At 50.8% G+C, this 23,083-nt stretch overlaps 9 protein-coding genes across 9 annotated transcripts; 3 read left to right on the top strand and 6 right to left on the bottom strand.

The window, feature by feature from the left end:
* Positions 1–741: 741 nt before the first annotated feature.
* T310_7981 (uncharacterized protein) lies at positions 742–1,245 on the top strand (the record flags this gene model as incomplete). The annotated part of the gene is made up of 2 exons (XM_013469239.1): positions 742–1,048; positions 1,154–1,245. 2 exons carry the CDS (start codon positions 742–744, stop codon positions 1,243–1,245), a joined length of 399 nt encoding a protein of 132 aa, XP_013324693.1.
* Positions 1,246–1,641: 396 nt separating this feature from the next.
* T310_7980 (Phospholipid:diacylglycerol acyltransferase) lies at positions 1,642–3,721 on the bottom strand (the record flags this gene model as incomplete). Its single annotated transcript, XM_013469238.1, has 3 exons — positions 1,642–1,787; positions 1,887–3,285; positions 3,365–3,721. The coding sequence occupies 3 exons, from the start codon at positions 3,719–3,721 to the stop codon at positions 1,642–1,644; spliced, it is 1,902 nt and encodes a 633-aa protein (XP_013324692.1).
* An 800-nt stretch (positions 3,722–4,521) lies between these two features.
* Positions 4,522–5,247, top strand: T310_7979 (uncharacterized protein; the record flags this gene model as incomplete). The annotated part of the gene is made up of 2 exons (XM_013469237.1): positions 4,522–4,896; positions 4,969–5,247. The coding sequence occupies 2 exons, from the start codon at positions 4,522–4,524 to the stop codon at positions 5,245–5,247; spliced, it is 654 nt and encodes a 217-aa protein (XP_013324691.1).
* A 711-nt stretch (positions 5,248–5,958) lies between these two features.
* T310_7978 (uncharacterized protein) lies at positions 5,959–8,748 on the bottom strand (the record flags this gene model as incomplete). The annotated part of the gene is made up of 2 exons (XM_013469236.1): positions 5,959–8,571; positions 8,680–8,748. 2 exons carry the CDS (start codon positions 8,746–8,748, stop codon positions 5,959–5,961), a joined length of 2,682 nt encoding a protein of 893 aa, XP_013324690.1.
* Positions 8,749–9,013: 265 nt separating this feature from the next.
* Positions 9,014–10,443, bottom strand: T310_7977 (uncharacterized protein; the record flags this gene model as incomplete). The annotated part of the gene is made up of 2 exons (XM_013469235.1): positions 9,014–9,355; positions 9,421–10,443. 2 exons carry the CDS (start codon positions 10,441–10,443, stop codon positions 9,014–9,016), a joined length of 1,365 nt encoding a protein of 454 aa, XP_013324689.1.
* A 656-nt stretch (positions 10,444–11,099) lies between these two features.
* T310_7976 (uncharacterized protein) lies at positions 11,100–12,071 on the top strand (the record flags this gene model as incomplete). The annotated part of the gene is made up of 2 exons (XM_013469234.1): positions 11,100–11,270; positions 11,379–12,071. 2 exons carry the CDS (start codon positions 11,100–11,102, stop codon positions 12,069–12,071), a joined length of 864 nt encoding a protein of 287 aa, XP_013324688.1.
* Positions 12,072–13,324: 1,253 nt separating this feature from the next.
* On the bottom strand, positions 13,325–14,548 carry T310_7975 (Phosphatidylinositol transporter; the record flags this gene model as incomplete). The annotated part of the gene is made up of 3 exons (XM_013469233.1): positions 13,325–13,999; positions 14,076–14,199; positions 14,307–14,548. The coding sequence occupies 3 exons, from the start codon at positions 14,546–14,548 to the stop codon at positions 13,325–13,327; spliced, it is 1,041 nt and encodes a 346-aa protein (XP_013324687.1).
* A 1,402-nt stretch (positions 14,549–15,950) lies between these two features.
* Positions 15,951–18,508, bottom strand: T310_7974 (GTPase activating protein Sar1; the record flags this gene model as incomplete). Its single annotated transcript, XM_013469232.1, has 5 exons — positions 15,951–16,111; positions 16,180–16,816; positions 16,861–18,027; positions 18,095–18,228; positions 18,295–18,508. The coding sequence occupies 5 exons, from the start codon at positions 18,506–18,508 to the stop codon at positions 15,951–15,953; spliced, it is 2,313 nt and encodes a 770-aa protein (XP_013324686.1).
* Positions 18,509–18,957: 449 nt separating this feature from the next.
* T310_7973 (uncharacterized protein) lies at positions 18,958–21,758 on the bottom strand (the record flags this gene model as incomplete). Its single annotated transcript, XM_013469231.1, has 9 exons — positions 18,958–19,515; positions 19,819–20,122; positions 20,343–20,526; positions 20,594–20,690; positions 20,743–20,875; positions 21,052–21,146; positions 21,275–21,349; positions 21,580–21,583; positions 21,694–21,758. The coding sequence occupies 9 exons, from the start codon at positions 21,756–21,758 to the stop codon at positions 18,958–18,960; spliced, it is 1,515 nt and encodes a 504-aa protein (XP_013324685.1).
* Between the last annotated feature and the right edge of the window lie 1,325 nt (positions 21,759–23,083).

Here is a 23,083-nt window from a genome sequence, read left to right as displayed (position 1 = left end):
TTTTATTCGTTGTACATGCATGGCATCATCGAACTGATGGGCAATCACCGACTGCTTCGGATCATCTGGGTCACGAATCTCGGTCGACACTCCGTCAATAATGTTAATTCCGGCGGCTTGCGGAAATTCCGACGTCCTTCTTCGCCTTGCATCTCTCTTCAACCTTTCATGACCACCTGTCCGGTTACTTCCGTACGCTGCTGTTGGAGACTTTCGCTTGTACACTACGCCTTTTGAGCCACCCTCAGCCGGTGGACCGATTTCGCTTCTTACGCTGTCTTTCGTTATACAACTTTTATACCGGTCGAGCCTTTTTTTTTTGTCTTCGCTTCTTTCTTTCGGCTTTCTTTTTCGCTGGCTTGACCGAGGATCTTTTTTGGCATTTTCACGACTCATGTCAATCGCTTATGTCTGGAGCCTGGAGAACGGGAAACGGGATATAAAAAGTTGTTTTTTTTTCGCGGTGCCTTTTTCATTTTCATGACACTCGCTGTGCAATAGAGACTGCCGATGAGTTAGCCCGGCAGCAATTTTGGGATCCGTTTCGACGTTTTACGACGAGCATGGGCATATAGACTCGTGGTTCAACCCTCTGACCAGACCTTCGGTTTGTTTATATACCATCGGGCTGTCTCGGCTACTTTCCCGAACAGCTGGTATGTTCGAGCAAAGTGGGGTCCGCAGATCGACTTGAAGGAGGGAATTGGCTTTGAGGCAAATCAAATCGCGTGGGAGGTCGACATGGGATGCATGCGTGACGGAGGCATCGCTTCCCTGCTTCCTCTCACTTTTTTGTTTTCTTTTGGAATTTCGGGCCACGGCACACACACACACGCAGACATACCTGTCGTCTCTTTTCCAGCAGGAACGTTTCTCGACACATCTCACATATATTCTCTTCCTGATACGACGACCAGACATTACCGTCACTGTTACCGTTACCTCTCACCTCCGCTGAATCCTCTTCCATGGGATGGATGTGTCGATGACACCAGAACTGCTCTAAGTTCCGTTTCCCGGGAGGAGACACAGATGCATGTGTGGTTGTGTGTGTTTTTGCTTGCTTGCTGCCTCGTGGCACCAGTATTATTGTTAATGATTAGTACTATTCTTGAGTAAATAATGCGATAAATAAATAAATAAATAAATACAGTAATGCCTCTCTCATACATGTGCATGTCTCCCTCCTATGACTTTTGTAAATGTAGACAGACGATGATAGAAGTAGAGATGATGAAATCCTAGTTGACAACTAAAGAAATAAACGCAAAGGAACAGGCTGATTTTAATACTAATAATAAGCCCCTGTCCAATTTTTTGCTCGCTTCATACAGTACAGAGGTGGAGATCTCCCGACTACTAATTTGATGAAAAGATGAAGGGACCTTGGAACAACAGGTTCTGTCAGTTGGCCTATGTACTCGGTTCTGTTGTTTGTAACCATCCTTGTATTTACCCTGATACTTAGGTTTATTACAGGCCATTAATTTCATTTTTTATACATATCCATAATAATAGGTATACATACATACATACATTGCATCCATACATTATTGTGCCGGGGGTATATGTATTCTCAGAAAAAAAAAAGAAATTACCTCAATAAAAAAAAAGAAATACAACCAACAGATTATAATTTATTCATTCATCATCGTATATCTTAACCCGTTCAGAGTATTCTCTGATCCTCGAGACGTAGTTGTCTTCAATTAAGTCGCCTTTCCCGCCGGCGACGCGGAGGACCAGATCGTTGAGAGAGGCTCGGCCGAGGATGTCGACATGGTCACCTGTGCAGAAAGTATGTCAGTGAGAAGTATACGAATACGATGGGCAAGGAACGCAAGACGTGTGTACATGTGTATGCGTGTACATGCCTGTATTCGGACCACCCCGCGGCGAGAATCGATCGGGCTCGTGCGGCATCTCAAACACCTTGATCTTCACTCCTGCCGGGTTGTACCGCTTGATCCGCCACCCCTTCGAGCACATGTATCCCATGCTGAGCAGGTTGACGGTGCCGTCGCCTTCGCCCATGACCACGCCGCGGTCCACACTGCCGTCGCCCGTCGTCACTGTCGTGTCGATCGACACGTTCAGCTTCGCGAGCGGATCCCGTTCCTCCTGGTAGAAGTAGCTGCGCTCGGTGGGCTTGCCCACCCCGTAGAAGCAGTAGATCTTCATGTCAGGCGCCAGAGGCAGGCGTACTTCGAGCGGGTTCACCCACTTGCGCGGGTCGTTCTCGTTGGCTTCGACCTCCGCCCTCGTGTGGGCGATCCCCTGCGAATAGTTGTTGAAGACCTGGTTGCGGTACCAGTCTTCTGACTGATTGAAGAGATACGCCAAACTTTCCTGCATCGTGAGGTTCTTCCTGGTCCACGATGAATTGGTCTCTCGGAAATTGAGAAAGCTGCCATAACTGAAGTGCTGACCTGGCTGGTCGTCCGGCGCCCATGTCTCGTTCCCCCACACGGCATCTCCTCCCTTGGGGAGCATGCTGGAGATTCCTGGCATCGCCCGGAAGATTTCCGCCCGCTCCTCCTTGGAGAGAAACCGCTCCAGGCCGTAGACGGCAAAAGCGTTCAGCTGTGCGGTGTCTCTCATTTCGCCAGACAGCACCGCGGTCAGACCCTTGACGGCGCCCAGCATGCATCCGCTGATGTTGACCCACGAGTCGATATGCCGGTTCACCCAGTCCTTGCCCCCATTCCCATGCTTCTCACTCTCAACCCATTTAAAGAAGAACAGGACCACCTGGGAGCCCATACTGTGCGACACCAGCGTGACCTTCTCGTTCTCCACGCGGACCATCATCTCAATGTAGGACTTCAGCCGACTGAAATACTGGTCGCGATACTCGAGGTTGAGGTATGACAATCTCCAGTCGTATGCCGCCGAAAATGCGTTCGTAGGATCGTATCCGATCGAGGCCATGTTCTCGAGGATCTTATTCCAGATCCAGTAGCCCGTGATGAAGAAGTCTGTGGCGTCGAATCCCTGCGCGGCACGGAGCTTGATATTCGGCGGATCTAACCCCGTTTCCTTGTCGAGCATGATGTGATTCTTCCATCCAGCCTTGTCCATCACTAGCGCCCGCATCATGCTCCAGCTCCCCCATAGCCTCTTGCGGAAGTATTGGCGCGACTCGACGTCTGTTCCCCAGCTCTCCAGCCCTGTCGAGATGACCCCGGGGATCATTACCACCGGATGCTTCGCACGTATTCCTTGCGATTGTAGATGTAGGCCGACGGAGAAGGCGTCGTAGCTGACGGCGTCGCGTTCATGTTGCTGCCACGAATTCAGATAAGTCAGTAAATGCCAAAGAAGCTTCAATTCAAGACGAGAAAAACTTTATCTTGTTCCATACTGTAAATTCCTTTGCATCACGCAGGATGCCCTGAGGGATGACGTCGATCAACGCATCGAGATTGAGATCCATCAGCGCATCCAGGCTGATAACCTCATTCTGGTTGGCAAAGAACAGTGCGACAAAGATGCCGAACAATCCGCCCAGCAGGAAGATGAAGCTGTTGCGCCTTTTACCCCGTGGCTTTGCCAGACATCGTTTCAATCGCACGAAAGGGCTCAGACTCGGTTTTTCGTCTGGAGTCGCTGGAGCCGTGTCTTTCACATTGGTGTCGACATCAGGCGAGGAGACGCGGGGTGAGTTGTCGCTGTCGTCGCCCCGGGGCGCCTTGCCCGGACGATGGCGGAGCGTGGACATGGCCCAAAGGAGGGAGAAATGAAATGCGATTAATTTCTCTTCTTCCTTCTCGTACGGTTATTTCTGTGGAAGGTATCGACTGAAGAAAAAAGAGGGGAAAGAAAGAAAAAAAGTGAAGGCCGTCAATTCGTGTGCAAAGCAGTGCTGCAACGGGGTCGTCGTCGACAATCTTGAAAGAAGCTCCGGCCCGATTGCCTAATCCATCAATCAATCACATGAAAAAAACGTCATGTAGTATTCTGCAAACCCCGACCACGAGACGACGGGCATTGTCCAATTCAAGAATATTAAATTTCGAATTCAAGAGAAAAAAGACATTGTCGTCGCACGAAAGTCGAACAAAAAAAAAGAAAACAAGGGAGGTTGACCAGTCTGCTCTTGCAGGTCGGTGGAAGCTCTGGGGAAAAACTCGATCGGGCCGCATTCAGCAAGGTTGGTTCCCCTCGACCACAAACAGCAATCGGTCCGCCCCGCCAATGGCCTGACTTTTCCGGGTGCTTTTCCGAGTTGCCTGCCGTTGGGAATAATCTCAAGGCTAACTTGGGTAACTGCTCACTGGCAACTGCACGTACGCATGCGACGTTTTTGTCGCTTTTGTCGATCAGACAACTGCAGACGCACGTGCACACGCGTACAGACACTCGGCATCCCGTGAATTCGGATTTCGCCGACTATTATTCGAATGTTCATGGAAGCCTCTGCCTAACAACGTCAGACAATCAATCGGAACTGCTTCTCTTCTCAGCCAAGTCAAAAACTCCACTTCTCTCCTCTCCGATGACAGCGCCACGGTGACCGGGATGAGCCACGATGAAGCCGCAAAGCCCCCTACTGCACAGAAGGAGCAGCTCCGCTACGTGCGGTACGACAGCGCCCGCGAGAACGAGTACGTCGCGGCGATGCGACAGCTGATCTCCAAGGACCTGTCCGAGCCGTACAGCATCTACGTCTACCGCTACTTCCTGTACCAATGGGGCGATCTGTGCTTCATGGCCATGGACCAGCACGACAACCTGGTTGGGGTCGTCGTGTCCAAGCTCGAGCCTCACCGGGGCGGGCCACTGAGAGGCTACATCGCGATGCTGGCGGTGCGCGAGGAGTATCGAGGTAGAGGCATCGCCACGAGGCTGGTCCGGATGGCGATCGATGCGATGATTGACAGGAATGCTGATGAGGTTTGTCTCGCCCTTAAGTTCATTCTCTACAGGAAATTTATACTAACCGGAGCTGTCCTCCCCAAATAACAGATCGCTCTTGAGACAGAGGTCACCAATACCGCCGCCATGAAGCTGTACGAACGTCTGGGCTTCCTCCGCAGCAAGCGCCTCCACCGATACTACCTGAATGGCAACTCCGCCTACCGTCTCGTCCTATATCTGAAAGAAGGAGTAGGCTCGATGCCTACCTCGTTCGATTCTCACCCTCCTCCCGACACTGGGGCTACATCTGCGTCTGGCTATAATGCGGATACCGCGACTGCTACACAGCCGGTCCTGCAGCAGGAGAATGGCAAGCAGCCGCAGTAGCGGCAATAAATCTTCTCAATAGCATTTCTGCTCGGCTAGCTATGTGTCATGGGTTAGTTATGGCTTCGGCTTTCGCAACATGAGACGATAGATGGCGTGGATGAAAAGATATTTACGAGTTATACAAAATGGTGTCTTCTTAACAGGCGGGAAAGTGTCTCTTTTGATAAAGAATTTGAATAGTGATGGAACGAAATGCCTCCACAGTTGAATGAGACAGGAGCTCATCATCACAATGTCTCATTATAGAGATAGTTCCAGTGCTACTACATTTGCTCTCGAAAAAAAAATCCAATTGATAGGAGTAATCGACGTATAAATCCAATCTATAGATATGGTATGGTATATATACATACATATACACTTGTCTGAATGACCATTGCGCCTGCTCCATTCATCCATCGTCTATGGATTTCCATCTCTCGCAATGCACATCAGTTAGATATGGTACAGAGAAGCTTCATATAGCTTCATATGCAGACCCAGTAAAACCTAAAATAAGAGGGGAAATGACCAAAAAAAAAGCACATACATCGTGCCTGTCCAACAATGATAATCCCAATGTACACACATACACACGAAAATTTGGTATCTCGAGATAGCGTAACCACCATGCAAAGGGAAGAGGGACCATCCTGACGGAGAAAGAAAAAAAAAAGACAAGGAGATGCAGGCAAGCATCTTGAAGACATTGAAACGGAATTCAAGTCACTAAGTCGGAATTAGACTGTAGCCGGAAGGACGTTTGCGCCCTTCCCTCTTCTGCACTGGGATATGTATGGCATTTTTGAGGACATCTATAGTGGACGAGGGCCGGGCCTCATTCCTTCTCCACTCACGGTCCAGTACCAATGCTGCGTCCAACATCAACTCCAACGGCTCCACAGGCTCGAGTTGTTTTCCGACTTCGACGTCGTGATTAACCAGCGCTCTGGCTATGGCTTTTCGCCTCTCTCCAAGCGGTTGCGACCCAAGCAGATACAGAACAGGATTGTCCGCATACCGAGGAGGAACCATGTTCTGCAAAACGGGGGAGGGCTTGATGTCAGCCTGGTGGTACTCCAGACCAACGACGACTTTCCCAACGCTCTGCCGCCATACGTCAAGTCGAGAGCTTTCCCTGCTTCCTGACACATGTCCCATGAGGGAAGCCCTGACCATCTGCCTCATCTTCCCGCTAGTTGCCCCTTCCATGCATGCATACCTCCAGAGGACACGGCAGGTATTATAGCCTCCGTAATTAAATGCACGCAAAAACAGCGTCTCGAAATTGCTCTCGTCGAAAGGGTATCGTGGGAGCTTGACGTGTTGGAACAGGAACGACATGGCCTTGTCAATATCACGAAAGTATCGAATCACGTGGTTGAGAGTGGCGTTGTTGATAGAGATCTGTCGCTGTTTGAAGCAATCGACAAGCTGCTTCATAGCATTAAGGTCTTTCCTCGTTACGACCGTATCCAGCATCAGGTTAAGCAGCACTGTCGACAAAATCCCGCGGGAATATTCTTCTTCGAGGAACCGGATAAAACTATGGACGTCTTGGCCACTATCAAGATGTTCAGACAACATATGGCTGACATTGGCTTGGATTACATCCTCAAGAGCCCTTCGATCCTCCAGATACCCGAGATCCATCATACGTTGCATCGCATGTGCTTTGGGGGTCGGTGAGATGAGGCATTGAATATAAGCAAGCCAGGTCTGCGCGTTAGGTCGAACATGGAACCGAGACATGGAAGCCAGGATGTAGCGAAAGAAGTACTGGTCCTGTCTCTTGGCAGCGGACTGGAGGAGGATGTTGTAAGTCTCTGCAGACGCCACGGCTTCATTTCTGGAGAGGATGACGCGCGCAGACCGGAGGAACTCATTTCTACAGAGATAGTCAAGGGCCGTGTTCAACGCGTTAGTCGAGACGAATTTCTGATTGGCTTCCCTCGAAAAAAGTCTTTCGATGGTGTCTCGGACTTTGTACCTATGTTCGTATTTGGGTTGCTGGTCGCGAGGCGGACGAGAATTGACCAAAGCTCTCACATATTCAGCGAATTTTCTGACACTCAAAGTCTTTGGACTGGGGAGATTATGAAAAGAGATGGAGACGGGTTGTGCATCTGTCCCGCTCCACACCCCGCGGATTGTTGGAACAGGCAAGCCCTTCTGCTGCAGTGCGGTAACAGATGGAATGATGGGCGCGATGGGCTTTTTTAAGTCGAATTCACCGCGAGCCTGACGTTCTTGCACTCGACATATTTCCTTCTCCACCAGTTCGATCGCCAGGTCAGATCCGGACAAGACAACCTTTCGATGCGGACCTTCGCTCTCGGCAGCGTCCAACACATGAATCCGACAGCCATTACGGATCGACATGTACCAAATGTTTTCCTGCAGGTCTGTGGACCCAGACAAGAGTGAAACTGTCTCCTCTGGTACATGCAGAACTTTATGCTTCGTTGACTTGGGCCACACATGAGTTTCTTGGGCCATGCTCTCCAAAAGGACCATTATATCGGTCCAGTGGGCGGAAGGCAGCTGTTTTCCGGTGGCGCGACGCCATCGAAGTACATGCTTGCGATATCTGAACTTCATCAAGTCCCTTCCAGATAGATGCCTCACTAAGCGCAGCGCTTTCTCCTGGAAACTGAGGTTAGGAACCAATCCCCGTCTCAACAACACGGAACTCGACGGCTTTCTCCTACTAGCTCTAAGCCTTCGGATCGGAATCGAATTGGGAGACGAGTCGGCACTGGGCAATAAAACGGCTTCCGAACGCGGAGGGCTAGTAGTCAACTTGCTGTCCTTGTCGACGTCTGATACCGGCGTGTTCCCCCGCAAAAGACCGTGACCCCCATCCCGCACATCGTGCGTTTCTTGTTGGCCATAGTCCCCGGTCACGTTCGTCGGGTCAACATTCCGCAGCGACATTGAACTGGAAGGTTTCAGGTCAAGCTGTGCCTGAGCAGAACCAGCGCTGCTCATATATCTGGATGACGAGAGCCATCGCTGTGAGGTAGCGTGAACAGACAGTCGACGAGGCCGCAAGGCGTGCGAGTAATGACGCTTCTCGGGGTCATGGACGCCTTTCGTAGCTCGAGAGGCAGAATATGGCTTCTGCTGTAAAACTGAGGCGAACCAGCGAGGGTAGAGAAAGTGCAAAGGCTCGTCCGTCGGGGTAACCGCAACACGGTCCAAGAAGGAGGAAATTTTGCTTCTTCTCAGACACGGACTGCCGCGCGAAAACATAGGGATGCGAAGACCGTGTAAAAAGTCATGGACAGCGGTCCGCTTAAAGCTGTCAGAGGCAGGCAGTCCAATGCGGTTTCGTTGATGCTAGAATCATGTAGAGCTGTGTATCCTGCCTGCAACGTCAATAGCAGCGTCTCGAAAATTATTTGCGGAGCGGGAAGTTGCACCTCGAGACGATATCGGCCGCCGGACCGTCTGCGGCCAATATTTTCCGTCCTCCGAAAGTCTTAAAAGGGGTAAGAGAAAGATACCCCAAAACATGGTTATATCAAAAGAAACAGATAAAAGGATATAACTACTACATATCAATGAGGAAACAAGCTTATTATTGTTATTTATTTACCCATTTCTCACCGTCCACAATTCCAGGCTACAAGCTCTCTTCCCGGAAGACTCCAATCCAAGTATAACACAGCAATCGATAAGATGAAGAAACACCCCCCAATATCATGCTAGTCCTGCAAATTACCCCCTTTCTCCCATCTTGAACCAAAAATAAAAAGACCCGCAATTGTAGAACTCAAAGCTAGTAAATATGACCATCCTGCCCAACTCCGGCTGCTTTGGGGATGCCTTTGATCTCGCCAAATCGGTTATGGACCGGTTTCTGCTTTGGTGCCGCGTGATTCGAACCAAGCTGTCCTTCTTTCGTCACATCGAAAACCTCGTAGCCCGAGATCTGACGGCGGACAGCCTTTGCCACCCTGGTCAGGTTGTCACGCCTTCTTTTCTTTTCCTCCACTTCCTTTGAGTTTTCCCGAGAAGTCTCGCTTTCCTGCCGGGAGGCTTCGTCCACTGCATCTTGCAGACACTTGAGGAACTGCCAACGAGATGTTTGGAAGATAAACAATGATAGGATCTCGGGTATCTGAAAAAAGAGTAATGTCAGTAATAGCACCAACCAGGTAAAGAACAAAGGCCACTCAGCCGAACGTTTTCTTCAAGGTAGTGAAGCTCTTCCCCTCCCTGAGCGATGAATTTCTTCAACGCTTCTATTCTCTCGCGGTCCACGATGGCCAGTTTCAAGGCCTGCATTAGCGTCGGTATGTCTTCAATGTCCTCCACGAACGCTTCCTCAGGCGATGCGGCACTCATGCGGCCCGTGTAGGATGACGGTTGACCAGCTGGAACAGCAATACTGGATTCTCCACTGAGAAGTTTCTGGGAATGAATGGTGAAGTAATCCTCGTTCATTCTGTGCGCTAGTTCCAGTCCTGTCTGTTCAGTCCCGGCTCGTCTTCCGGTGTGGTGCTTCTTGGTCCTAAGTCGAACCCATCGCCTTCTGCGTACATACGAGTGAAACCACGGATGCGTCCCATGCCAGCCGAACTTGGAGGCAAAGGAGAACGAGTACTGCCAGCCCTCCTCGTCAACGTCGCCAGACATATCAACATACCACGACCGCCACTCCCATTCCCAGCTTGGGTCCGGAACCTGAGCGTTCGTGACGTCAACTGGGCTGTCTTTGAAGTCACGGTTAACCCAGGCAGGGGGGTCGAATTGTAGGAGAGAACGGTTTGAATAGAATGGGATACCAAAGAAGAACCAGCCCCGCTGGTTCTCGTAGAGGACATCCAGCTCGGACACAACTGAGTCGCCGACATCTTCCTCGTCTTCGGTCTGTGCCGGAACGATATTCAAGGTCTCATTGTTTGTGGCTTGCCGATCGAGCGGTTCATCAGACCTTTCCTGGGACTTATGATGGCTTGGAGATGCGGAGGAGGAATGAGATGCACCCAGAGCAGGGGCATTTTCTTGAGAGATTCCGAGCCTGTCTGGCTGCCATTTGCTATACTTCCTCCTAGTTAGCTTGCTTCTGATTGAATCCTTGGTAAGCCGTTTCGTGAGTGACGAAGACGCCGAGACCGACGCAGTTCGAGTGGCGTCCTGATCCGGCTGTTGAGAAGGTTCGGTGTTGTCGACGAGGTTGATACCCCTACTGTCTTCTGAAGTCATCGTCCCAGCTGTCGTCCCAGATTCGTATGGAGGTTCCCTCGTGCGCACAACGCCCCAGAAAGTCTAGATACCATCCACAGCAGGCTTGTCTGAGAGGGCACGACAGGGCTCCAATCGCCTTGAAAATCAGAACACATCACCGAAGAGCAGCCGGATCATGATCGGTTGCTAATACTTATTTAGATTATATTTGGCCGTTAACTGATGTGCAGGCATGGCATCTATCCACTGGCCTGTGTGGAAACACTGCTGGATGCTAAGGACAGCAAAAGAGATGTATGCATAGATCGATGGCGCAAGAAAACAGCCCGAGGCTCCAGAGACAATTCAACGTAGAATTTCGTAAGCCTTAAGAAATCTGGAAACTGGACAAGTGGGCAGAAAGCATCGCGATATCGATTACTACCTAGTAGGTACGAAAGCAGCCTGCAGCTATGACATCGTTGCCGCTCTTAGCGCCAGGCCATCGCCCAATCTGGACAGGGGCCGCCCAGCAGCATTAGGCCGGAAGGGGGATAGCCGCGATCACGGGGAAAGCGGGTACTCGGGTAAACAAGCACGCCGCCGTGACCCGCTCTCTATCCCACGCGTCTGCAGTACAATCCACGAGACACGGTTGAGGAAAACGCATCGGGGATATCGCAAGAAAAAGCAAGATGCAGGCCCCTCACTACCGCAAGATCGAATTGCAGTCGCCTGCAGACCTCACATATCTCTACGCCAATGCCGTCGCCCTCTCGCGACAGAAATTAGATCTGCATCTGCCTCCCCCCGCGAACAATGAGCCCGATCCCATGAGAGAGCGTGTCAAAGAACTTGTGGACGAGGTATGCATTGCTATGATCAATCATACGGCTTGATGGCACCCTTACCAGGCGGGAAAAAAGGGCGAAACTGAGAAAAAGACAAAGAAAAACTGACTCGTTTTCACACAGTTTATCAATCAAACATTTACCTATGCATCCGCCTCTATCAGCATCAATGGTCTTGATTTCAATCCATCGCAATTAGGAGCAAATTCCGCGAATAACGCTAAAAATCCGTTTCCCTTCCCCTCACCGTTCTCTGCTCCCGAGACCGTCGAATACGAGCCCTACGACACCGAACTGGCGGCCCGCGTCACTTCCCTGTATGCTCAACTGGAGTCGCTTACTACGACTGTCGCGCAATTGAGGCGGGATGCGCCCAAAAGAGCTGCCAAGAATTATGCGGATGCATTGACCAAGGCGCTGGAGGAGGACGATGCTGAAGCAGAGCGCTTAGATCGGCAAGCTGAACAGGGAGTACAGGATCGGGGTGATCAGGATGTTGAAATGACAGACGATGCCACAACAAAGACGAAAGACGGAACAGAAGGGGCGGGAGCCGCAATGGCGTCGTCGTCAGCCATGAAACCGGAATGGAAACTCCAGATTCCCTTTAATTCGGATAACGAAGCTGAGCGGTGGCACAATGGCGAAATGGCAGAGATCTATTCAGACTCGCTGCGAACGCTTCTTCGTCTTCAGGGTGAGGTCGTGGCAGGCGACGAGCAAGCTGACTCGGAAGAGGGAAGCAGAGCTCTGGCGACGACAGTGGGTAAGGCCGAGAGGGCGGGGAGAGCAGCCGAGGTGGTGGAAAAGATGTGAGCTTTTCCCTCTCTCTTTTTTTTTCCCGGCTTCTCATTTACCCGCGAGCCGCGAGGTCTTCTTAGAGACCTTCAACTACTTCCTACAGATTCATTTCGAAGAAGCCTGTTGGAAGCGGTTGATCGATAGATTGACCAGCTGGGTCCGGTGGGAAGCGAATCATAGGGTGCTATTTCGGGGACCTCTCGTGGCCACGATAGTAATCAAGCATGGCTGAATTCTGACCCCTTCAGAGTTCTGCAAGCCATTGAGAGTGATCCAGATTCGATAACCCAGGGGCTAGTATCGGCCGTTGCATTGCAGCAGGCAAGAAACTCCTGACATCTCACAGGAGCGGGTGTACAGACATACGTCACGGACAGCATCAGCATTCCGATAAAGGAGGGAGGAAATCCCCGACATCATACAGAAACAACCTTCCCGGGGAAGTTCGAGCCCTTGAGGGCACTGTTTCTCCTAAAGCGGAGGAAGGAAGGAGGAGGAGGAGGCTCCAAACGGATCCTATCTCGACGATCGAACAATGGTTCCAGACACGGAAAAAGGAAGAAGAAAAGACATTGCCAACGGATTGCAGTGCATCATCAGCAGCAGCAGCTTCGAAACGAAGCGAAAAAAAAAAGAACACGATTCGATACGTCAATTCAGTCAGTCAGTCAGTCTCTGTATGTAGATATCAAACCGGAAGAAGAAAGACTCATAATAAACAAATAAGTAATACTACATGCAGCCAATAATCTAGAATACTTCCCTTCCCCCCCCTACTCATCCTACTTGCTACTACTACCCTTTCTCTCTCTCTCTATCTTTATCTATTCTATTCCATTCCATTGATCATCCCATTTATTTCTTTATTTATATTAGCTAACCCTCTACCTCTGTCTTTACCCCTTTCCATTTCATTTTTCCCATTTTTTTTCTTCGTTTTTTCCCCCTGGCTCTATGATAATGTTTATGTGTGTTTTTGTTTATGTGTAATGACCATATATATCTACAGTACGTATCTTCTCCTGGGGAGAGCAAGCAAGAGGTAAAATAGAGAGAGAGAAAGAGGAAAGAGGAAAAAGTGTAACCAAAAGAGTTAGGTTGTCAGTCAGTCAGTGTTATTTGGGGGGTAAGGTTGTTGAAGATAAAGCAAGGTAGGCGTGCGACAAGGCGTACAGGCACGACGCACACGCACACATACACAGAGAGAGACCAAAAAAAATGATAAGCTGGTTTATTGCTGGATAGGAAATTAAAGAGAAAAAAAAAGTCTATGCAGTTGCCTTGGCTCCGGCCTCAGCCTCAACACCAGCTCCGGCTTCGGCAGTTTCGCTGCCGGCCGCAGGTGCCTGACCCTCCGCTGGCTTCTCAATGCCTACCTCCTCGTTCTTGATGGCAGCACTGTCGTTTTGAGCCCACTTGGGTGGCCGGGCCCATTCCTTCTCCTTCCAAGGACCCATATCGCTGAGCTGGCAGCCGCCCTCGCACTCGCAGGTGCCGCCGAATTCCTTGGGGAGATTCTCGGCCGGAACCTGCTCCAGAAGCTCCTTCTGGTAGTTACTCCCCAGAACCTTGATCTTGTCGACCGTGACCGGGTCGAGGAAGCTTTTGACGACGCTGAAGACGCTACTGAACCCCCACGGAGCATTGATCAGGTACAGCTTGCCCAGACGCTCCGGGTAGTAATTCTGCGAGATAGCAGAGGCCTGACGAACGTAGCCATATACGGATGGGACGTTGGTGATTCCCACGCCTTTCAGGTCCATGATGGTGCAGCATGTCTCGAGCAACTTGCCCGCCTTACGCGAGCACGCCGGCAACCGGGGGTCCGCCAGTTTCTCGTACTCACACACGAGGTTTTGGAGCATCCGTTCGGCGGTCGTGATCTTGTACATGGCATTGAGGTCGATCTTTCCCAGCTTCTCAATGTAGACGGGTCTCCCATCCTAATTGCAGTCAAGAATGAATTAGCATGTGTCGCGAAGGCCATGGGAGAGAGATGATCGACTCCAAAGAACCTACCTTATCCGTCTTGTGGTAATATTGCGGGTAGTATTCAAACACTTGAGGCTTCTCGGTGTACTCGAAATTCCGGACGAGGTCGTCCGTGCCAAACTCCTTTCTCCACTTCTCGCATTCGACGAACCTACGCTCGCCACCTTGTCAGTGTCTGTCTTGAAATCGAGAGGTCCATGAAAGTAGATAGAAAGGAAGGGCTCGACGTCAATGCCAGGCAGACATGACACCACGTACATAACCTTGGCCGCTTCGACATTGAACTTCCGGGCCCTCAGAAACCGCAGCAAGGTCAAAGTGTCCAAGCGCTCGGTGTATCCCAACTGCTCGAGCATGGAGCGGAGTTGAACGACCTTTGCATCCTGCTCGGGGGTCGTGTGGCCAGGATGCCCCGACTTCACCTCCGGAGCCGTCGTCGGGTAGTCATAGTCGTCGTACTTGGGGTCGAGGTTGGCGGCCTTGGGTGCGGTCTCAGCCATGATTGCTCAGTGCCAACGATCACTCGAAGGGCAGACAAAATAACACAATTGATGCTCGTCGGGGTCGATGAACTCGGTGCCAGTAGTTCAACCAAGAGAGGAGTGGGCGGGCCTGAGACAGCCGTCGACCACAAGGCAACCGAGAGCGAGAGGATACGTGTCTCGAGAAAGGAAGGGCAAGGGAGAGCGTCGTAATAAGGAGGAAAAAGTGCGGTCTGATCTCGCGAGGATGTGCACTTCTGCTTATGGTCAACTGGGGGGAAGTGGGACAGCTTGATAGCGCTGGCTCCTCTAAGGGACTTGTGGGCTGCACGACGGCGTCAGTCTAGGGAGGGAAAATCACGCCTGTTGGGCCTAGCGGGACGAGGGAGAAGGAGGCGAAAGTTTACTCACCACGGACACGAATCAATGCCCGCGGGGTCTTAATTGGGGCAAGCTGTCAGGGCTGCAGGCAGAACAGTGAGAGCGACGAGGTCAGGATGCAATATTAATTTGGCGGGCGGGCGTCCTGCGGCTTTGCGACTTCCCGCACCCGTTCATTGATCCCCCGTGCGCTTTTGACACCGTTACCAGATCCCGGCGATGTGACGTAGCTGACGCTCGCACACCAAGCCGCATCGAGATTTCACATGGCTGATGGCCTCCAGACAGCTCCCAGCTGCTCCAATCGCAACGTGGCATTCTACGAGGAACATCACAGGGACGCAGATTGGCGGTCTGGCGATGGCCGAACTGGTCGCTACGCTGCACTATCCTGGATATCCACCAGCACTAAGGAGCTACCGAACGCATGGAGCATGGAGATCATGGCAAGCAACGACAAAAACGCCACGGGTATTATTCTCAACCCACAAAATGTACCAGAACTATTATTACATGACTCGGGGCCCGTGTATCGGGCCCATGCCGAACAAGCCAGAAAACAGGATCAAAAGAAAACGAAAAACAAAAAAAAATCAAAGACAAAAACCTAGACAATCAAAAGCTCCCGCCAGTATCCATCCGTCATGGGAGAGAGGAATAACACCAAAACAATGAAAACAATGGCCAAGGTGCCCATTCCGATCCAGCGGAGTGGGGACCCTCGGCGGTTATAAACAGACCACCGCGTCTCGACAAGGGGGTGATGCACTCCACGAGACGTCAAGCAATAACGTACTTACAGTAAATGGCATCCAAAATCAATGACATAGAGCAAATGAGAACAGGGGGTATGGCGCAAAAGAAACCCCTTTCGTCCAGATCGTGAGGGGATGCAGACCAGGAAAACAGGTCGGGCATGAAAGGGGGTATCGTGAGGCTGCAAAATCAAAAAAAAAGCCGTCGTATTCATGATCATTTTCATAGGGACGTGAGCGCCACGGCGGCCTAGACCGCTGATTCGGGCCGTCCGTTCTCCCGTTCACCATCCCTTCTTCCGTGCAAAGCGCTTGTTCAACAGAGCCAGAACCTTGGACACATTGAACTGCACATATTCGAGATCCAGGTCTTCCTGGTTGTCTTTCTGCATCTCCAACAGATCGTCGAGCTTCAGATCCAGTTCAAGCAGGCCTCTTGCACGCCCTGTGATTGATTGAAATGTTAGCACACCCCCAGCTCAAAGGGGGGGGGGAAGAATCGATCGAACTGACCTTTGTAGTGCAGACTGATGACAAAAGTGCCTGGCGTGGGACTCTTGAACATAAAGTAGATGTTGGCCCGTCGATTTTCTGGGACATTGCTTTTGCGGATCACGCCCTCCTTCTCGAGTTGTTGATGAGTAAACTTGTACGGTCCGAGTTCTTGGTTCTTCTGCTGCTTTCGCTGCTTGCCCTCGGATTGACTACGAACGTTGTGTAGATACGACTTGTAGGTCTCTAGCTGGCCAACCAAATACGCGTTATGATCGCGGATGGTGCGGAACACTTCCTCCAGCTTCTTGGTCTCTTCGAGCACCTTTTCCTTCAGAGAACCGAGATGCACCAGCTCCTGCTCGATCTCATCCCGGAGCAAGCTGAAATCGTCCGAACGATCAATGACCCCCATCTCCTGGAGCTGACTGAGGAGCTCCATGGTGCGGATTCCCTTTCGGACCATGACGGCATCATTCTTGAGGGTCGCAGCCGCTTCCGCAATCCGGTCCAGGCGCAGGGGTCGGCGGAGAACGGACGAGTTGGGAGGCAAGGCACACAGGATAGGACAAAGGTCGACTTGGCCTCCATGAAGTAGACCTCTTCCTGCGTGATATCCAAGGCCGCCGTCAGATCGTCGACCGACGTTTCCCACTTGCTAAACAACGGCAGGTTGATCGTCCGGTTCTCCGAGCGAGGCACTTGAGGCGGAGCCGGTCCCAACTCCTTCAAGAGGGTATGCAGGTGAGAGTGCTGGTCCGAAGCGGCCAAGGCTTCACTGTGTTTCTCCAGCAGGGCGTGGGTGGCGTAGATTTCGTTCAGCGTGATCTGCAGCTCCAGATCTCGCTTGGTGAGAGCGACATAGTTATCCATCTCCAAACTCTCGTAGAAATCCTGCACCTCACACAGATCGAGCAGGAACTTGTTTACTCGGTCCTTGTTCTCGTGGATGAAGGGTTGCAGTTTGGCCATGTAAGGCTCCTTGGAATAAGACGGCTTATTAGCCAGGTTCTGGAGCATCTTGGCAATCAGCGTCAGCGTTCGGCGCGGCTTCTCCGTGGGCGTCGATTCGATGAGCATGTATGAACGGGGAGTGACGATGGCCGGGTTGATGAACCGCAGGAAGAAAAACCCTCCGATCAGCGTACAGATGGTCTGGTCCTGCGCATCGGGATACTTGCGGCGGGACAGACTGCGGATCTGCTTACAGATCCACCGAATGCCGTACGGAGTCTCCTCGAGGCCATTGATGATGGTCGTCAGGAATTTGTTGGCGAGGTCCGTCAGCATCTTCAACCGGGGTTCGATGATCTTCTGCACCTCTTCGTTTTCCGCAGCCACCTCGGCGGTGACGGATTTGGGCAAGTGCTCGGGTAGCGATCCGGTCTCTTCTTCGATTTGCTTGACCATGTTCTCATATACCTTCAAGGGATTGATCTCCAGGTCAACATCCTTGAGATCTTCTATAACGCTGTTGATCTGGTCCACCAGGACTTGCTTCAAAAAGCTCTGGCCGGGACCCCGACGAGTATAGGTGGTCATCATCCGAGAAACGGGAGTATTCTGGCGGAGAAGAGACGAATATTCGGGCGTGTTATCAAATTGGTACGTCAGGACGGATTGAAACATGGTCAGCAGGAGATGCTCCTCGCGACTCTCGTACTGGTTCCCGTAAATCGTGAACATCACCGTCTGCAAGAGCGAGTCGATTTCGGACATGGAGACGAGCCGGCAGAGATGGGCGATGTGTTTGGGCTCCGATTGGAGGAGGAAGAGAAGGTTGCCATATTTCTGGGTCTTTTCGTCATTCGGAAAGTAGCCCTCTTGGGGATCCGTGTTATCTTCAAGACGGCTGGCCATTTCGTTTTGCTGCAAGCCATTATTAGTCCCTGAGGATGCATAGAGAAGGAAAAAGAAAAACGTAGGAGCCACCCACTTCTTCCAATGCCATCCGATTCTGGATCAACAAGGCTATTCGCGAGTCCAGATAGCGGACATCTTTTTCGAGGACGAAATTCTTCTTCGACTGCGACGAGATTTTGGCCTTGAGCTCACGAAGGTACTTTTGGGCTAAAGAGCTAAGACGTCAATTCCGATATTCTCATGCGAGAGAGACGACAGCCAGTCCAGACGCACCTTTGGCTAAATCGTCGGAAATTTCAAGATCCTTGTCCTTCGCGGACATGGACAGATACAACGCAGTGACAGAGATGCGCTTCGATTGGCGGACGGACCGAGTGTCGTGAGAAGACATCGTGTTCTGCCGTGACACGGGTTGATAGGAAGAGGAGGAGGAAGTCGAGGCCCTGGAGGCCCTCGACGCCGGCTGGAGCATCGTAGCGACCGACATTGAGGTACACTATCTGCAGTCAGGGAATCTCGATGTGGGCAGGTTCGAGTCACGCCGCTCGGTTTTTCTTATGTCCTCGACGGGACCGCCGAAAGAGGGTTGGGACTGTCCCGGAAAGATTTCCAGCACCGTACACGCGTTTCGTCTGGTGATGACAAACCAGCGGTCTGGGATAACCCCCGTCAACACCGTAGAGTCGACACGGAGAAGTCTTCGAATTTCCCTGCCAAGACACACAATGTAGCCGATGAATCGTAATCTTCCCTTTTTCCTTCTTTTCTTGGACCAAAAAAAGGCCCCCAATTCACACCGTATCTAGACAACGACGACCCGGGAGGGTTGCTGGACCAGGCGACCCGTCACGGTAGGCCGTGAATGGAGGCTGGACAAGGACGAACCTTCAACCGACTGTGCTTCGAACGACGCAAAGAAACCAGCAAAAAAAAAAATCAACGTGGACAAGTGGGACGGCGGAGCGATTGGTCAATCGCCCAATGTCGCAGGAATGTATGCGGGCTGGGCAGCAGAGGCAGATCGCATCCAGGCGAAGACGAGGGAGAGAAGCGTCGCAGGAGGGAGGGATGTGTTGGCCGAACTGAATTTGCACAGCAGCAGAGCACGAGAGATAAGACGGAGGCCGTCAAGTGGACAGGATAGGACAGGAGACGAGACGGGGAGACGGGACCTGACAGCGCGGCAGAAGGCCAGAGAAGGCAGGACGGAGCACTGGCCAGGGACGAGGAGGGGGCGTGGGCAGGAGAAGAAGATGCATGCAACAATCCGGGGGGGGAAGAGGGGGGTTGGTAAATGGGGAGGGGGCCTGAGGATTTCGCTGGTTCGTCAATCAGAATAGGGGATTCAGCTTCAGCTTCACGATCACGAGCTAAGGTTCGTCCAAGGGGTTGGCCTTTCCTCTTTGGGGCGGCGCGGGCGGGTCCCGGGCGCCGCGGGCAAGAACGGTGATTTGCGGCAGGAGCGTTGGACGACAGGCACCGCGGTCCCTGGCGCTGCGCGGGTTAGGGGGCCTTCAGCAAGCGCAACGAGAGATGAGCGTCAGGAACACTCGAGGCATGGAAACTGGGAGAACCAGCGCTGGCAGCCGGCGTGTTCTTATTTATTCTCACATTGCCCTGCGGGTTGTTGCGTGACATTCGGGATCGAGGACGCAAGAGGAACCACGGGACCTGCCTCCCATCGTGAAACACGTCCGGCCAGGATGATCGCCCACCCAGACAGACCCTGGCAGAGGATCCCAGACCCCCAGAGCTTGCCCAGTGCCAGCCAGATCCATTGGATCCGAATCATCTAACCTTGAGTTCGTCTTCTCCAGCTCGAACCATGTCCTCCTGGGCAAGACATGTAACCGAGGGGCGAGCAAGAGGAATAATACTACGCTGTGCTACTGTGCTACAGGGACCTGCATTCACCTTAAGCGCGTTCTGCAAGAAAATGGGCCTCGATTCCTTCTCGACTGTCCTGCGGCGCTTTGTCACGCGTCTGGGCCGGCACTCCATGCCAAAAATGATGCAAGACGGATGCAAGGGAGCCCCTCCCCGCCCAAGAGCCCGAGCTTGACAGTTGCTCATGGCATTTCGGATGGATTCTACTCCGTACCTGTCCAGTAGTAGCAGCGATACGACTGAATAATCCAAGAAGCTTGGCTGATCGACGCAGCTTTCATTCCTACCCCGGGTATCGCGGGCGGGTGGCTGCTCCCTTCCCCTCACACTTGAGCGACTCTCTTTGTAAGACCGTCCTCGACGCTAGTCATGCACATCAGGCGGAGAATGACGGAGCTTAAACCAAGCCAGTCCTAGACTTAGCTCTCACCTACTCTGTAGAACTCCATAGAAAGCGGTCGTCGTGCTCGTGACTGAATTTACGATGGAATTTTAGTGTGCAAATACGGAGTACTCCGTGGACAAAGGGGCTTTGGAGGATTGGTTTGTTGTGGTCATGGCATGTAGCAGCACCAGGGGCAGCGCCAAATCCCGCAAATAGAACAAAGAAAAAAAGATCTATCGAATGCCAGAAGCCTAAGAAATTAAAAAGCAAGTAAAACCTTATTTTCTCGGTCAGTGCTACCTCCGCATTTTCCTTGTCTGTCTGCCGGTTGGTTGGGCTTGCTTTTTCCATCTTCTTCCTCTCCTTTCTTTTTTGTCCGGTAGGCTAATCGGTTACCCTGTGTAGCGCAAAGCTAGTAATCATCACGACTGGATGGGTTATGCAGGTACCGGCCAGCGGGCTGTGGATCTCTCCGAAATTAAGTTCTTGACCTTGATCAGCCGGCCTAAACTGCCACGACTGAATGCAGGTCGAGAGGCAGTGGGTCCCCACCTGACCTTAATACCAGCTTTATTATTATGTCTTACAGTAGTTAGTAAGCGGAGTTGATCATGATGTACCGAGTCCCGAGCACGGAGTACGGAGTATTATTCCTCGCATTCTTCTCTCGAAGAACTTGTCCCTGTCTCGTTTTGGATTTTCCCAAGTATGTCACACAGGATCACAAGGCTGTACCGAGTAGGTAGCGAGCTAGGTACCTTCCCAGGTGGCTCATTACCTCCTGACCCCTGTGCAAATCACCTTTATAGGCACCTACTTTTCTACGGAGCATCACGTACCTAGATACCTCTCTCTATTAGATAATAGTAGTATGTAAGACAATGACATTGACCTTGCTACTTGTTCTCAGCTTAGTTGCCAAGAACTTGTGTCCGTATTTTAGCCTCCTAACCCCACATTATTTTATTATATTCTCCTAACCAATTGCTTCTTAGGTCTTGATATATAGTGTATTACTAAGAGATATTTATCTTTTCTCCTTGAATCATTTTCGAACTGTTTTCAATGTATATAATCTACATAGAAGATTTATTCCCCTATATATTCTCCTCTTTCACCTCCCATTAAGATCCCGCGGGGGTATCTTCGTAGCAGAAAACCTGATAATGACTGCATGGTGTCGAGCCGTGAATATAGTAAATGCGACTTTTGCTGCCTTGCTGGATGAGATCAAGCCAGTACTTGAAATTGCATTCCCACCGGATGGAAGATACCTAACAACTTACCAAGCTAGGTGGAAATCAGGAATTCCCCCTGCACCACATGTTGATGTGCGACGTATAATTTAGTCTTTGCAAAAATGCTTAGCGCCTGTACTCCCATTGGTAAAATTTACACACTCCCCGGCAGAACCAGTGTAGGTTCCAATAAAATCTTCGTCATAGACCCAACCCCCATAGAACATGACTGCGCAACCTGGAGCAATTGCAGACCGGATACTATCCCAAGCTAATAGCTAGGTCAATGTGTCTTCCTTACAATCATCATGGTTTTTCTAGAGTATTGACGATATTCTCGTAAATCTATGGCTTGTCCCACATGCTGCTTTGCTGGAGTATAATATACAATACAATGCAAATACCTCAGTGGTTAATCCAAAAAAAATAATGCTAACAAACCAGAATATAGTTCCTGCGTAATTTGAGTCTAGGTTAAAAAAGGCCGTTAGTAAAGACCAAGAAACGAAAATCATGTGCTTCCAAGCCCCAAATTCATTTGATAGAGATTTTTTTTCCACTGCATATATTTATTCAGTACAGGCCTCTGAGAAGTTCGTCTTTGATTTAAAAAAAAAATCAGGTGGATTTTAATTGAATCTTACGATTTCCTATTTCGAATTTAGATTTGACTGATAGCTGGCTCTGATGAGGCTAGTGCATAAGTGCCTAATTTTAGGAGACGCATGTCAAGGTGCACCCTGATTTGCGTCAAGTGCACAATAATTACCTAAGGAAGGAGAGCAATTCTTGCTAGGGGAGGTAGTATTGCAGCCGCTAATAGTCTCTAGGCAGGTTCTGTGAAATTCTCTCAGTCTTTCTATCCTTTAAAGAGCTTTTGAATGCTTGAATGCATAGATATATTAGGGGGGAAAGGAACAAAGTTCCCGTGTGTACAAGTTAATTCGTTCCTGTTCAGAAATTATTAACATATAGACATAAAAATCCAAGAACTGACTGCATACGACCTACCTTTCTTTCGAATTTTTTTTTAAAAAAAAGCCATTTTGAAAGATAATTAAATATGGTTATAATAAGTCTCCCTTTTTAAAAGCAACCCTTCAATATATACCTGATCCTGAAAGCTTTTCCTAGTCACTCTCCTATCCCTCTACATGGCGGTGTTGGTCACTTCCGCATCCTCGGGTGGCTCTCCAAGGATGCTATTTGCACGACACCAAGTGCGGCGACTCCATCAGGGGCCTCAGGATTTCTCATATAACAATTGAATTAATTGCACTACAGTACAGGTGAACAGCACTATAGATAAAAGGATTTTCTTATCTTTAATGTTGTTCTTGTCCATGTCGTACTTCTTTCGCTTCCGGCTGCCCATATTTATCCGGGTCAATTCCATACTTCGTACAAAAAAGATAAGCCAGCTCCCCCTAGTGGGCCCAGAACTCCTCGCTCAGTACGATTGGTCAGTAAATATACGATCCGCCCAATTGCCGAGGTCGGACTCGGGGCCACTGCGGGCACTAAAGTTTAGGTCGTTTTAGCTCCCCCCCCC

Source organism: Rasamsonia emersonii, assembly GCF_000968595.1.
Source record: "Rasamsonia emersonii CBS 393.64 chromosome Unknown ctg1118621760625, whole genome shotgun sequence".
Taxonomy (NCBI): domain Eukaryota; kingdom Fungi; phylum Ascomycota; class Eurotiomycetes; order Eurotiales; family Trichocomaceae; genus Rasamsonia; species Rasamsonia emersonii.
Note: the sequence above shows the minus strand (reverse complement) of the source record. Positions and strands in the feature narration are given on the sequence as shown.